This window comes from Trichechus manatus, unplaced genomic scaffold (genome assembly GCF_000243295.1).
Source record: "Trichechus manatus latirostris isolate Lorelei unplaced genomic scaffold, TriManLat1.0 scaffold00061, whole genome shotgun sequence".
Classification (NCBI taxonomy): domain Eukaryota; kingdom Metazoa; phylum Chordata; class Mammalia; order Sirenia; family Trichechidae; genus Trichechus; species Trichechus manatus.
In genome coordinates, this window is record NW_004443997.1 from 1,311,550 (window position 1) to 1,327,103 (window position 15,554).

Sequence of the window (15,554 nt, forward strand, 5' to 3'; positions counted from 1 at the left end):
TGTGAGGTGGTTGATATTTTCATCTTTATCTCTGCTTTACAGATAAAGACGCTGGTGCTCAAAGAGGGAAGATGACTCACCCTAGGTCACAGACCACTGTGGCTCTGTGGGAGACAGTGTCTGGCAGGGACATGAGCACTGGCTAGTGAGTCAGACAGACCTGGCCTGGGGCAGCCTCCTGGCTCTCCACTTAAATGCTCGAAATTGTGGGCTGTGATGACTGCTATGACCATCTGGTAGAGCCCAGATTCAAATAGAGGCCTAGGGCTCTGGGGCTGGGCTCTCGTTCCTGCTTTGCCTCAAGCCACCATCAGGGCGTCTCCCCCTTGGCATCCAGGGTGCCGAGGACCCTGCCTCTCAGTGGTAGGAGATAAGGTTCAGGGCAGGGAGGCACTCTCCCAGGACCTCACCCCCCGCCTCCAGGTTAAGAAGGGCACCTGCTGTCAGAGGGGCCTCTGGTGTACAGCACATGAGGTTTAGTCCAGGTGCCTGAGAAGACACAGTGATGAAGAGTACTCAAAGTCACACATTAAACATGTGCTTCTTCCTTACAGCATCAATTTCAAATATTTATGGTCTCAGGAGGTAGAGGAAGTAGGTGATTTAAAACAGTCTTTTATATCGAAACTAACATGGAAGTATCTGGAAGCCGAGTGCAAAAATGGCCTCCATTTTCAAAGTAAAATGTCTGCACCCAGGACCCTGGAATGCTTGTACACTTACTCATCCTTAATCATGGTGAGATCTGCCCTTTAACAGCCCCATTGCACAGGGATGGAGGCTCAGAGAAGTCAGAAACTCACCTCAGGTCACAAAGCCTGTGGGTGGCAGAGTGGAGACACTCACCGAGTTGTCTGACCCCAGGGAGGGGAACTTGCCACTGTACCACCATGCCTTGCTATCCCAGAGACACCGACTGAGGAAGGCCACCAACCCTGCGCATACAGGGGAGACTGTGAGAGAACGGGACGGTAACCATAGGGACTCCCTGCCCTGTACCATTGAGGGTCTGTGAGTAGCCATGTGTGGCAGACAATTCTCAAGGTTTGATCCTGCCTCCAAGGAGGACTGAGTTGGGGTGCACTTGGCTCTGAGGAGCAGGAAGTTACTGAATCCTGTTCAAGTCAAAGGATGTTTACTGAAAAGACCCAGGCCACCAATGCAGGGGCAGCCATGGGTCTTAACAAAGTTGAAGTCGGGCTCAAGGATCCCTCCTTCTTGCTTCCCTCTAGCCTCTGCTTCTCCTCTCTCAGCTGTGGGGCCCCAGCAGGGACTCTTTGCCGCCTTCTAATTCAAGCTCCCCCTGCTTACTTTCTCAGCCTGTGCCCCAAGGCCTGGAGGCACAATCTAACCCTGGAAAATTGGGTCAGGGTCTAGTCTTGCACAAGCAGCAGGGCCGATGTGGAGTGGGGGACAGTCATGTCCTGGACAGGGCTCCAGGACCCAGAGTGGCCCCGCTAGCCCCCCAGAAAGAGTCTGATATACAAGGGCCCTTGGAGATCGGGGGCCAGGTTTGCATCTAGTCTGACAGTTAGTCTGTACAACTCCAGACAATCCACTTCCCCCTCTAAGCTGGTGGACGGTACCTTGGTTTACACAGCATGTTTGTGTCTGTGATCTCATCAGCCTCCCCAAAGCCTTGAGGGAAGGATATCATTGCCCTCAATTCATAGATGGGGAAACTGAGGCCTGAGCGGTTAAGTGACTTGTCTAAGGACATGGAGCAACAAGAGAAGAGACCCGTCCACAGCCTCTGCAGCCCAGCTGCTGGGGACACGTCCTGCTCTTCTCCAGGGCCTCCCCAGCCTCTCCCTGGGATAGCCTGCTTTGCACATCCATGGCCTGGGCCCCCAAAGGGCAGCACTCAGATTCGGGGGATCTTGGGAGCCTGTGGGGCAAAGGCAGGCTGCTCTGGGCTACTCTGGGCTTTCCGGTGGGCCCCAAGGAATGCGATGGAGCCCCTGCTGCCTTCCATGAAGTTGGGCTCCCAGCACCCCCAGTCTTCCTTACAGGACTATCTTATTGAGAGCCCCACTGTCTGCAGGTCAAGGCTGTTAAAAGCTGGGGCTCTGAAAGCAGACAGCCCCCAGCCACCACTCATGTAGTTCATGCTCCTGGGCACCTGCTTCCTTCTCTTTTCAGGCCCTAGATTCCTCATCTGTGAGGATAGCCCCAGTGCCTGCCTCTGTGGACTGTGATGAGTGGATGGGAGGATTCACTGGGGGGAGGAGGGAATGCGGTCAGCCCCACCCGCCTCGTGCCCAGTAGCTGGTGGTGGTATCTCTTTCTGTGCCCTGGCCCTTTCGTGTTCTGTCTGGAAAGGCCCACTGCTGGGCCCTCTGCCCTCCGCCTCCCCGCACCCCACCAAGGCCTACCCAGCCTCACCTCAGATAATCCTCCTTCCTCATAGCCACCGCTCACCAGGCAGGGCACGGGGGAGCCGCTCTGTGGTGGCTTGGAGGAGGTGTAGACAAATTTTCATCACCCACCACTCCCTGTCAATTCAGCTCTGAGGTCAGCATGTTTATATTTATTGGAAAACTGACAAAATCCCAAAAAGAATATAGCTCTTAGGTGGCCTGGATTTCTCCTCCTTAGGGGAGCTGCCCTGTGGCTGGCTCAGTTTCCCTTCTACAGTTCCTCATGGAGAAAGCCTGTCTAAACGCACCCCTCTTCCGCCACCTTTTTCTTTTTGGGTCTTTGGCCTGGAGATCTCCTACGTGCATCCCACCCTATCTACATTTTGGGGTAGTCAGCAGTGATGTGCAGCCTGTAGTGAATGTCAGAATCACCAGAGGCAAGTGTGGAAAAGCGGATTCCTGGGCCCCCGCAACCGCATCTGTGTCTGATTCAGCAGATTTGCTGGGAGGTTGAGGGGCGCTTGCAGCCATTCCGAGGCCTGACCACCAGAGGGCGCCGCGGGCCTGGCTAAGCAGTCCCTGTTTAAGGTCGTTCCTCCAGATAGGTAGCTGTCATCAGGACTTGCTGGTCAGACAAAAGGGGACGGGCTGAGCTGTGTCCCAGTGGGCAGGAGCTTCCACTAGTGAAGGAAGCCCGATGTCGAGAAAGAGCTCACAGCAGGCACTGGGCGCCTTACTGTGCCAGACACTCCCCCTTGTTTCTTGCGCACCTGGACTCGGGGCTCAGAGACAAAGCCCGGGCCTGGAATCCAGGTCGGCCCGTCCTGCTCTGGAGAGTTCAGAGAGCACCCGTTGTTCGGATGAGGATAGCTGAGGCCCAGACAGGGGCAAGCGCTCGGTGGCAGCTGCTCCAGTCCAGCTCAGGGCTCTTTGTCCTGCCATGGCTGGGGGCGGAGGGTGGACGGGAAATCCAGCTATGAGTCAGCTCTGAGTGACCAGGGTCTGCTGGCTGGGGGATGGATGGATACAGGGCTGTACCCTGCTTCCGCAACTGTGTGTAGCCCTGGTGATTCAGCTTCCCTCTGCGGCCAGAAGGGGCGCCGCCCTGGACTGGGAGGAGGGGAAGCGGGGCTAAGGAGGGACAATGGAGGGGCCTGAAGGGGCCTGGCGGTCCAGCTCTCCTGGATGTCGAGGTCCCACGGGATAACTGTGGCCAGAGACCCCGTGGACCGAAGACTCATCCTGGGATGAGGGAGCCTTAACGCCCCCTTCCTCGAAGACAGCGTGGGGAGCTGTCTCCCTCCTTGTGTCTTCCACCTTTTGTTGGTCTCTGTCAGGGGCTTCCCTTGGCGCTGGCTAGGAAGCGGCCTGAACACCCCGTCCTGGTGGGGTTGGGGGAGGGGAGGCTGACCACTCCAGCTGGGGACTCTAATGAGCAGAAGCCCTGGCCGAAGACCAAAGAGACGCTGATAGAGGGAATGCCAGGCCGAGGGCCGGGGTTGCGAGCAGGCGCTGTGGGGCTGGGCGAGGCCTGTCCCACCAGCCCCAGCTCGCTCTGTCCTCCCGCTCTGGGGGCGGGGCCTGGCGGGGGCGGGGCGGAGGCGGGGGCGGGGCCCAGAGCTCCCAGGTCGCTGTCTGAGCAGCAGCCGCAGTCCGAGCCGCCGGTAGCCGGAGCCGCCGGCAACAGGAGCCGGAGCGCAGGCCCAGCCGGAGACGAGCCGAACCAGCCACCCGGTCCGGGCGGCAGCACAGGCGCGGGCCCGCTTATCAGCCGCGCGGCCTGGGCACCGTCGGAGGCAGCGAGCCGCGACCCCCTGGCACCACCCGGCGCGGGAGCCAGGATAGCCCCTGACCAGTCTTGGTCAGGGCCTGAGCACGCAGGAGGTCCCGGCGATGGGATCCCCACCCTAACGGCCTGAGGACCAAAGAGAGAAAGGAACGTTGATTCCATCTAAGAGCGCAGCGTGAGCACTAGGCAAGGAGAAGAGCTAAGGCTTCGTCTTACACTGGGCAGAGGTGCCCTCACCAGGCCAGGCGTGAGCACGAGGGAGCCTGGCCTTCCAGCAGCCACGACCCGTGCACAGCAGGCGAGGACCTCGGCTTTCACCATCTGAGCCCGGAGGCTATAACCACACTGCCGGGATCTCGGCTGGCACAGGCCTGGCACAGAAACCGGTGCCCTCACCTGTGAGAGACGGGCCACGGGGCCCGAGGAACTGGGACCCGGCCTGGCCTGCAGAGGGGCTCTCTGGGAGCCCAGAGCGCCTCCCTGGGGAGGCCGCCTCCCACCCCAGCCCCACTGGTGTGGATGTGCCGCTGCCCCCTGGAGTACCATGACGGCAGGATGACCTCGGCTGAGGCAGCGGCAGGGGTTGGTAGTGCCTGGGCTGCTGGGCCCCCCGAGTGGCCCCCCAGCAGTCCCCAGGCCCTCAGGCGGCCCAGTGGGGCACGGGTGGCCATGGCAGCACTTGTGTGGTTACTGGCGGGAGCCAGCATGTCAAGCCTCAACAAGTGGATCTTCACGGTGCATGGCTTCGGGCGGCCCCTGCTGCTGTCAGCACTGCACATGCTGGTGGCAGCGCTGGCATGCCACTGGAGGGCACGGCGCCCCTTGCCAGGCCGCACCCGATGCCGAGTGTTGCTACTCAGCCTCACCTTTGGTGCCTCCATGGCCTGTGGCAATGTGGGCCTGAGCGCCGTGCCCCTGGACCTGGCACAGCTGGCCACCACCACTACTCCGCTGTTCACACTGGCTCTGTCAGCGCTGTTGCTGGGCCGTCGCCACCACCCGCTGCAGTTTGCAGCCATGGGCCCGCTCTGCTTGGGGGCCGCCTGCAGCCTGGCTGGAGAGCTCCGGGCACCCCCAGCCGGTTGTGGCTTCCTGCTGGCAGCCACCTGCCTCCGAGGCCTCAAGTCCGTTCAGCAGAGTGAGTGCCTGGGTCACCGGCTGGGGAGGTGGGGCAGGCTGGGTGTGTGGTTCAGATGGCCCTGTCAGAGGTATGGCAGTTAATCCATTTTACAGATTGAGGAAACCTAGGCTCATGGCTTTGGAAGAGGCAGACACTGAAGCTCAGAAGGTTTCAGAAAGTTCCAGGCCCCAAACCTAGGCTCTGGAGGCCTAACCAGTATTTAATAATGTCACCAGATCTGTGTCCCGTGTGTTGTCAAGTCCTTTATCTCATTGGATCCCCACACTGTGCCCTGATTAAGGCAGGTGTTATATTGTCCCCATTTTACAGACAGCTGGAGGGACTTGCCTTGGACATGTGGCTAGTGAGCAGCAGAAACAAGACTTCAACCCAGGTGGTTGGACTCCATACTGTCCAAGTGATGGGTTGTAAGTCTGTGGAACGCAGAGGGAGGCCTGGGTGTGGACCAGGGAGAGAGTAAGAGGGCGAGACCTTTGAGCTGAGTTTTGGAAGGCAAGGGGTTTGGCTAAGTCTGGGAAGAGCTGATGTTTACTAGGAGCCTATAGCATGATAGGCCTGATACTGGGTGTTGACCTTGAGTTGTCATGACCTTCATCTCCATTTTACAGATGATGGAACTGAGACCCAGAGAGGTCCTGTGATTTGCCTAGGGCCACATGTCTCCTAGGGACTTGAAGCCTGGTCTGTGAAACTCTGGAGCCCGGCTCTGATGAAAGGGGGCAGGTAGGGATGTGGCAGAGGGTAGGACTGAGTTCCAGGCCTAGACCCTGCTAAATCTCTCTGCCTAAGGGTGGAGGCTGCCTTTCTTCCTGCCCTGTTGAGGGGCATCTGAGTCCCAGCCCAGCCAGATGCCACCCTGTCTCTGCCTCAACCCAAAGGAGACATGGAGGAGGCCAGGGCACCCACTCACGGTGGGGTGATGTTCCAGCCATACCTGTGCTCAGACCTGCTGGGCAACCTTGGGCAGGTCGGGTCTTGTCCTGGCCTCAGTTTACCCATCTGTTCAGTGGAGGCAGGTCATTGTTGATGGAGGGGCTTCTTGCTCTCCATCCCTCCCAGATCTGAGATCTTGTGACCTGGGCGTGAAAAGGAAATGGAGGCTGGGTTGGGTCAGAGGCAGCCCGTGGCTGATGTCCTGCCCTGCCCTGCCCTGGCATCTTCTGAGCTAGACCCTGAGAACCTGTTCCCATCCTCCCAGGTCCTGAGGCAGGGCCAAAGCCCAGTTCTATTTTTGCCTTCAGGTTACATGAGACCTGGGGACTGAGCTCTGGGTGTGAGTTGGCAGTGGGAAACCTGACCCAGTGGGGCCTTCCCTGGCAGAGCCTGAGGCCTACAGCTCACCAACTGAGGCCCAGTGTCCCTTGCACAGGGCCTCAGGCAGCCCTGGCTGGCAGGAGGGCTGTGGCCAGCCAGGCTCAGGCCCACTAGCATGGAGCAACAGGATTGGCATTGGGCTGCTTCTTGGCCTCTGCCAGCTGCCTCCTTCTCTCCAACTTGCCTGGCTCCTAAGGCAGGTCAGGTAGGGTGCCTACTCCAGCCTCCCACAGCACTCTCTGCTTCCCCCATCCCAGCTCCAAATGCCCTATATCATAGTCACATGGTTACCTGTCTGCCTCCCAACAGATAGGAGCTCCAAGAGGGCAGAGACTGGCTTTGGGGCATCTCCAAGTCCCCAGTACCCAGCACGAGGCCTGGCGCAGGGCAGATACTCCTTAAATGGTGGCTTTATTAATGGCTCTGACAGTGGATTGACAAGCTGGCTAGGATACATGGCTGGGGCTGCTAAGAAGAGAGGTTAGGAGACTGGAGGCCCCACCAACACAGATGGGAGCCTAGCAGAGATGGTCAGGAACAGGCTGGAGCCAGGGAAGATGTGTACTTAGGACAAGAGGAGGCTTCTACAGCCAGAGGCTCCAGGAGAGGCACCAGGGCCCAGTTCAGACTACAGTGGAAATGACTGATGCCAGCTCGTTTCCCAAGAGTAGACTCCTTGGAGCAGGGGAAGAGAGTCCAGGGGAGGAGAGACCAGCCAGCCGTGGGCAGGGCCAGCAGTTTCCTTCCTGCCTGGGCCAGTTGCAGGCCCAGGCGGGCTCTCTGGGGAGAAGGAGTTTTGCCCCTGCCAACTGAGGGGCTGAGGAATGGGGTTCCAGCTTGCTTTCTGAGATGACCTTATTCTCAGCTGTACCCACCTGTGGCAGAGAACAACATGACTCCCTGATCCTTGTCCTCTGAGCTCTCAGGCTGGTGGAGGGGGGACGCTGTCAGAAGTAGAGGTCACAGTGGCTCACAGGAAGCACAGGATCCAAGGTGGACATGGGTGTGGTCAGTGGTTGCTTCTGCCTAGGGAGACACGAGAAGGCTGCCTAGGGGAGGAGGAGGCATGGAGTGATGACAACAATAATGTAGTAATAATGTAGTAATGTGTACCCACATCATGCTCAGCTGTTCCTAAGGACAGAATGGGAAAGGGCATTCTAAGAACAGGAAGCAGGCTACGCCCGGGCACAAAGTGTCAGCCAGCAGGAGCAGTTTGGGGGATCATGATAGCTGCTGGTGTGAGCAGTTACTGCAGGGCACCAGGCCCTGTTTTCAGCACCTCAAATGCCCCTGTAAGGGGGGTGTTGTCACTCTCTCCATTTTATACATGGGAGACTGAGGCCGGGAGATGGTGCTTTGTCTAATATCAACACAGCTAATGGAGGAACAGAGGGGATAAGCCAGTAGCAAGGGGAACAGAGTCAAGAGAAGGATCTACCGTTTGTTTGCATGTGGCAGGAGCTTGGACGTGTTCAGATGTGGAAACAAAAGGGCCTTCCGAGAGGGAGAGATAGAAATGGAAGGCCTGGGGGGCAGCAAGGGAGTGGTCACCAAGGAGGCAAGATGACAGGCTGGCATTTGGGGCCTGGAGTGGGGCTAAATCGCCCCTGGCAGAGGACTACTGTCCTTTCCCTGGACTGCAGGGAGAGGAGGGCTGGGTGGGATACAGAGCAGTTTGCAAGGACTGGGTGGGGAGGTGAGGCCCTTCCTGCCTGGCTACCCTGCAGAGTGAAATCCACCAAAGGTGAGGTTCGCCTGAAAACACAAATGCCTTCCTGTGATTGCTGTTTGAACATGCAGGCCACAGGCAGCTCATAACGGTGCTAAATTTGGAAGCAAATGAGCAGGAGGTGTTCCAATTATCTGTTCATTTCTATAAATGCTTGAGCCTGAGGGACGGTTGCCTAGAGAACAAAGCCAAAACATAAGAATGAAATCGAGAAAGAAATAAAATTTCCTATTCTAAGCATAGCCTATGAGCAAACATCTCCGTAGCTGTTTGGAATGTATGTGTCAGAAGATGCTCGGAGCTCACGCAGGGAGGAAGCCTGTATTAGTTACTCATCTCTTGCCACTGAAACTTAGAGAGGAGCTCTATCTGCCTTTGTTGATGGGGCCTACTTCTTTTTTGAACTGGCCAGGTAGTAATACGTGTATATACACACACACATATGCATACATGTACACACGCATGTACACATATGCACACACTTGCACATATGTAAGGTGGTAGGATCCTTTCTTTCCTTACAAAGCTAAAAGGTTTCCCCTTAGTCCTGGATTCATCTTGACAAGCCTCAGTGTTGATAGCAAAAGATGCTGATATCAGTTATAACCAGTTAACGATAGCCAAGCACAAACAATGACTCTTTTATTCCCTTGTCATCTCACTGGTCACAAGTGAATGAAGCAGTGGATGGACCCACCATTTGGCTCGAACAATTTATTATTTTAAAACTTTCTCTCTTTTTAATTTAAAGGTCACATGGCTAGTAAGTGGCAGAGTTGGCCCCCTCTGCTGGCCTGTCCCTGCTGTGGTGCCGGGAGCTTGGGTATGAAGTCCTGGTGGGTGTGACAAGGGCTCAGGCCAACAAAGGTGGGTCGGGGCCAGTTGGTGCCGGACCTTAAAAGCTGGGCTGAGAACGAGGACATTTTTCTCCAGAGCCTGGGGAGCCTCTGAAGGTTTTTAAGCAGGCGAAAATGCTGCAAGCAGGTTATTGCTTCAGCCTGTGGGTGATGGTTTGAAATAGCTGATAACAGGCTGATTTATTTAGTTACTTAGTTATTAGATTTGCTGAGCACTTACCTTATTAAGTTCCTAGGTAGTGCAAACAGTTAAGAGCTCACTGCTAACTGAAAGGTTGGAGGTTCAAGTCTACCCAGAGGTGCCTTGGAAGAAAGCCCTGGTGATCTATTTCCAAAAACTCAGCCATTGAAAACCCTATGGATCACAGTTCTACTCTGACACACGTGGGGTTGCCATGATTCAGAATTGACTCACGGGCAACTGTGATTTCTTTGTTTTTGTTTTTTACCTTATTAAATAGGTCCCTAGGTGATGCAAACAGTTTGTGCCCGACTTCTAACCCAAAGGTTGGCAGTTCAAACCCACTGAGCAGTGCTACAGAAGAAAGTACTGGTGATCTGTTTCCATAAAGATTATAGCCAAGAAAACCCCATGGAGCCGTTCTAGTCTGTAACACATAGGGTCACCATGAGCTGGAATTGACTCGATGGCAATGGGTTTGAGTTTTTTTGGTTATCTTTTTTGGAAGCCCTGCTGGCATAGTGGTTAAGAGCTATGGCTGCTAACCAAAAGGTTGGCAGTTCAAATCCACCAGGGCGCTCCTTGGAAACCATATGGAGCAGTTCTACTCTGTCCTATAGGGTCGCTATGAGTCAGAATCTACTCAACGTCAATGGGTTTGGTTTTTTGGTTTTTTATTAAGGGCTTTATGTATGTTATCTTTTTAAGTCTTTTATAATAACCTGGTGTATTAGGTTTAGGTTTTATTATTACCCAACTGTACAGGTGAGGAAACCGAGGCTCACAGAGATTAAGTGTACCTCACACGAGCCCAGGTCACAGCTAGTACAGAGTGGACACAGGTCACTAACCTAGGGGTCTGACTCCAGGTGCTTGACCATCGTGGTATATAGCAGGAAGCTAAGGGCTACCTGGAGTGGGGAGCCACGAACTCTGCCAAAGGACCTGAGAGGAGAGGCCATGTGGGTGGGTCGTCCATGTCGGCCGCGTGGGGGCTTGTCTTACCCACTGCGTGCTGATGGCCACTATCCTGGTTGCAGGTGCCCTACTGCAGGAAGAGAGGCTGGACGCGGTGACCCTGTTGTACGCCACCTCGCTGCCCAGCTTCTGCCTGCTGGCGGGTGCAGCCCTGGTACTGGAGGCTGGCGTGGCCCCGTCACCCACTCCCACCGACTCCCGCCTCTGGGTCTGCATCCTGCTCAGCTGCTTCCTGTCTGTGCTCTACAACCTGGCCAGCTTCTCCCTGCTGGCCCTCACCTCCGCCCTCACCGTCCACGTCCTGGGCAACCTCACCGTCGTGGGCAACCTTGTCCTGTCCCGGCTCCTGTTTGACAGCCACCTCAGCACGCCCAGCTATGTGGGCATTGCACTCACCCTTTCTGGAATGTTCCTTTACCACCACTGTGAGTTCATCGCCTCCTGGGCTACCCGCCGGGGGCTGTGGCAGGGGGACCAGCCTGGCAAGGGTCTTTGAGACCCGAGGGAGCTCCTGGGCCACCTGTGATAGCGCTGGCCTAATCCGACCTCGGCCAGTAGCTGTGGGAGAAGTGGAGAGCAGGCAGCTACAATCACTGGGGCAGCAGGAGGAGAGGCACCTTCTGGAAGGGCAGCCTTGGCGGCTGGAACGGGGACTCCCAGAGAGGTCCGCTCCTGCCCTGCCTCCTGTGCCCTGTCACAGACCCACTCACCACTGGATGGTGTATCCACACCTGGCAAGGTTATTGTGCTTGTCAGAGAAATTATTATGATGAGTATCAACTACTGTGCTGAACACTGCTGGCCGAATTTGGAAAACCTCAGTGTGTTACAATGACGACAACGATGATTCTTCGTGGTTGCACAATTCCTCCCTGGTCGGGGAGGCAGCTGGGGGGCCCAGGAAGGGCTTCTTTGCTGCTGGGCTCCCCTCAGGGAGTTGGAGTAGTCTGTGCCAACTCTAGGCAGCTGCTGTGGCCTCATCCTGGGGCCCCCAGTTTTGGGTCTTCCGTCCTCAAATAAACTATTTTTGCTTGTATACCTGTGTCATTCCTCAGGGGTACAGCCAAGGGAATAGGGAGAGTGGTGGGCCCCCCCACCCACACAGCAGCTAGGACATCCTCCCTTGCCCACCACGGCCTGTCCAGGCCCCCACCTGCACCCCTGTTCTCTTTAAAATACCTCCACTGGCCAGGCCTCGTTCAAGGGGACCCATTGCCACAGCTCAGGAGCAGGGCCTAGAGGGCTGGCCCAGAGGCCTTGCAGGAAAGCCCGGCTCCATGTAGAGACTCTGGGACATGAGTCCCAACCCCCAGGGTTAGCCCAACTCCTCCCTGACTGGCTGGCAGACCTCAGCTTTGTTACCTCACCTCTCAGCCTATACTTAGCCCTATATACTTAACCCCCCTCCCAGCTACCTCCCCAGGAGGCTGCTTATTAAGAATGAGTGACAAGGACCTAGCCTGGAGCAGGAAGACCTGGGGCCCAATCCTGCTCTTCCCACCTCACTGTGTAAATTTGGGCAGTAGCCTCCTCTCTCTTAAGCCTCAGTAAAATGGGGCTGATAATCCTCTTGGAGAGGATGGAATGAGGTGCCCATTGGGCAGGGCCAGGAGTAGGGAAGAGAGTGAGTGTGCCAGCTGGCTCTGTCCCTGTCTTGGATTAGTCATTCCACCCTCTCTGAGGTTCCAGGTCCAACTGGAAAATCGGGCCAGTCTTCCCCTTCTGTGTGAGCCCATGGGGCTAGACCAGGCTGGTGCCGGAGACTAGGGAGCCTGGGATTCAAGGGGATCATTCATTGCTTCACATAGAATTCCCTGAGGACTACTGTGCCAGCCAGTGCTAGGCAGGGCTGCATGAAGGGTCAGCCCAAGGCTGGGGATGGGGCAGTGAGGGGCTTGGGAGGTACCTGCCTCAGGAGGACAGGCGAAGGAGTTCCTGGTCCCAGCGTCCGCCAGCCTGGCCCTGCAGGAGGGGAAGTAAGGCCAGGTTGAGTCACCTGCCACCCACCCTCCTTGTGACTCAGAGATGCCACTGGCCCAACCCTGTCCCTGTGTAGACTGGGTACCTCCAGGCTCCACTCTGAGGTTTGGTCAGATGGCGTTGGTGGGCAGAGCCTCCTTGATGACTTAGGACCCTTCCCCATTCAAGGGGCCCACGCCACAGCTCAGGAGCAGTGCTGTATTTCCCTCACACCTGCTCCTTTCCTTGTGAATTGCTTGGTAATGAATGAGCCTCCTGTCACAGCCACGCCTGCCCATGGTGGTTGTGGAGGTGAGGAGGGGGACTTGGAGCTGTGCCTGACCTGGGGGCTGGTCTGTCCCCAGACTCAGGACCATCGGGCATTGAGTGATTCCCCAAGGTCACAGCCAAGGTTCTCCCTATCATTCCTCCCAGGAGTGGACACAGGGAACACGGGACTGGGAGATAGCCTGGGTTTGGGACCTGCCACCCCTTACTCCAGGTGTGACCTCAGCAGGTCTCTCCTGGCCACACAATGTCACTGGCAGTGAGGATCACAGAAAAAAACAGTAAGTAGGACATAGCGGGTTCCAGGTGGGGAAGATTCTCATTGAAATGTCACTGTCCCTCTAGGTTCAGCCTCACACAGCTCTATTGCCTCAGGCAAGTCACTTCTCCTCTCTAAGCCTCAGTCTTTGCATCCAGCCCCTGTTGGGAAGACTTCTCCTCAGGATAACAGATGTCACCTTTTCTGGGAAGCTCTCCCCAGTGCCCCTCAAGCTGAGTTTTGTGCCCCTACTAAACGCCGCCCCAGTTCCCTGCCCAGTCACATCCTACTCCTAGAACTGGATTATTATCTCTTCTCCACTGCACTGGGCTCCATGAGGGCTGAGATGACTGTCCTGTTCACTGCTGCCTCCCCAGCACCAGCACCATGTCAGGCACAGAGTAGGTGGAAGAGAATACTAGCCAAGAACAAAACTCTGGGGTCAGACCTGGGTTCAAATCCTGGCTCTGGCACATCCAAGCTGTGTGACCTTGGGCAAGGGCCTCCCCACCTGTGCCTCTGTGTGCTAAGTGGGGGCAGCAGTAGGACCTAACTCACCTGGCTTTGGGAGACTGCAGCGGGCTAATGCGTGGAAAGTGTTTAGCAATAGTGCCTGAGACACAATAGGTCCTCAAACTTTAGCAAATAGACCATCATCCCAGATGCCTCCTAGTGCTCCCCCTAGGCTTGCTGTGTTATTTATTCCTCCCAGCCCTCCTCAGCCTTCCACTGCATGTTCAGAGGCCCCACGGCATCTCCTGGAGCAAAGAGGGGTGGTTGCCACCAGCTTCCCACCCAACTGCCCTGCCTTGGAGGAAGCCAGGGAAGCTGGGTCTGCACTGGGCATCCTGCCACTGTGGCCTTTGGAACAAAGCTGCTGCCTTGTCTCAGCCCCAGCTGTCAGGGTGCCCCTCTCACCCTCCCCAGGTGGCCGTTGGATTGTCATTCCAGGTGCCAGAGCAAACAAGGACTCCTCCTGCTCCCTATTCAGGCCCCATATCAGCTCAGGGATGCCAGAAACTCCACAATTGCACTGTTCCTGCCTAGTTGCAAATGCCTCCTGGAAACAACACAAAGTACTTAATTGAGGGCAATGGAGCATGTCATGGATTGAATTATGTCCCCCAAAACATGTGTGTATCAATTTGGCTGGGCGATGATTCCCAGAATTGTGTGGTTGGCCTCCATTTTGTGATTGTAATTTTATGTTAAAGAGGATTAGGGTGGGATTGTAACACCACCCTTACCCAGGTCACATCCCTGATACAATGTAAAGGGAGTTTCCCTAGGGTGTGGCCTGCACCACCTTTTACCTTACAAGAGATAAAAGGAAAGGGAAGCAAACAGAGAAGGGGGACCTCATACCACCAAGAAAGCAGTGCCAGGAGCAGAACGTGTCCTTTGGACTCAGGGTCCCTGTGCAGAGAAGCTCCTAGTCTGGGGGAACATTGATGAGAAGGCCAACAGAGAGAGAAAGCCTTCCTCTGGAGCTGACACCCTGAATTTGGACTTCTAGCCTACTTTACTGTAAGGAAATAAACTTCTCTTTGTTAAAACCATCCACTTGTGGTATTTCTGTTATAGCAGCACTAGATGACTAAGACAGAGCGCCATGGAAAGCTTTGAGCAGGAGAGAGCCATGATCTGATGCTCATGAGCATTTTTGGATAAATGGGCCTTCCATTCGGTCTGGGTCCTATATGGAGGAGAAATCAGAAGGACTTGAGACAGGAGGCAGGGAGACCAGGGAGGAGCTGCTGTGGTGGTCCAGATAAGTAGATGGCAGCCTGAACTAGGGGCTGGCAGTGGGGAGTGTCTTGGGCACAGTGATGGGGCAGAGTGGGCATCATTTATATTAATTTGGGGGTAGCAAATGATCCCAAAATATGGCTTAAAGCACCAAGCATGTATCATCTCACAGTTTCTGTAAATCAGGAATTTGGGGGTGGAGGTGGCACGGTGGTTAAAACTGCCAACCAAAAGGTGAGTGGTTGGAACCCACCAGCCGCTCTGTGGGAGAAAGATGTGATGATCTGCTTCCACAAAGACTACAGCCTTGGAAATCTTATAGGGCAGTTCTACTCTGTCCTATACGGTCGCTATGAGTCTGTATCAACTTGTCGGCAGTGGGTTCGATTTGGGTTTTTAGTGGGCTGTTCTGTCTCAGGGTCTCTCCTCACATTTCAGTCAAGATGTTGGTCAGGGCTACAGTCACAGGAAGGCTTGAATGGGGCTGGAGGATCTACTTCCAAGATGGGTCATCTACATGGCTGTTGGTGGGAGACCTCAGTTCCTTGCCACGTGAGTGTCTGTATGCCATGGTAGTTGGTTTCTACCAGAATGAGTGATCCAAGGGAGCAAGAAGCCATAATGTCCTTTTTGATCTAATCTCATAAATCAAATGCTGTCATTTTGCAATAACTTACTAGTTACATGGGTCAACCCTATTCAGTGTGGTCCCCCCCACATCGACTACACAAGGGCATGAATACCAGGAGGAGGGGATCATTAAAGTCATCTTTGAGGTTGGCTACCACATCGGGGAATGTTTGCTGAGTGAGGACACAGCCTGGGGCCAGGAGAAATTAGTCTGGGAGCTTCCTGCTCTGGGTCAGATCTTCTCAGCCACACCTCTGCATGCTTCCTGACCCATGCTGCACAATCCTGGCCCAGAGCAGGCACTTAGCAAATATTTG

The 15,554-nt window shown here is 55.5% G+C and overlaps 1 protein-coding gene across 1 annotated transcript; it reads left to right on the plus strand.

The window, feature by feature from the left end:
• Positions 1 to 4,543: 4,543 nt before the first annotated feature.
• On the plus strand, positions 4,544 to 11,149 carry SLC35E4 (solute carrier family 35 member E4). The gene is made up of 2 exons (XM_004378945.2): positions 4,544 to 5,287; positions 10,415 to 11,149. The coding sequence occupies exons 1-2, from the start codon at positions 4,669 to 4,671 to the stop codon at positions 10,846 to 10,848; spliced, it is 1,053 nt and encodes a 350-aa protein (XP_004379002.1). The 5' UTR covers positions 4,544 to 4,668; the 3' UTR covers positions 10,849 to 11,149.
• Positions 11,150 to 15,554: the final 4,405 nt, after the last annotated feature.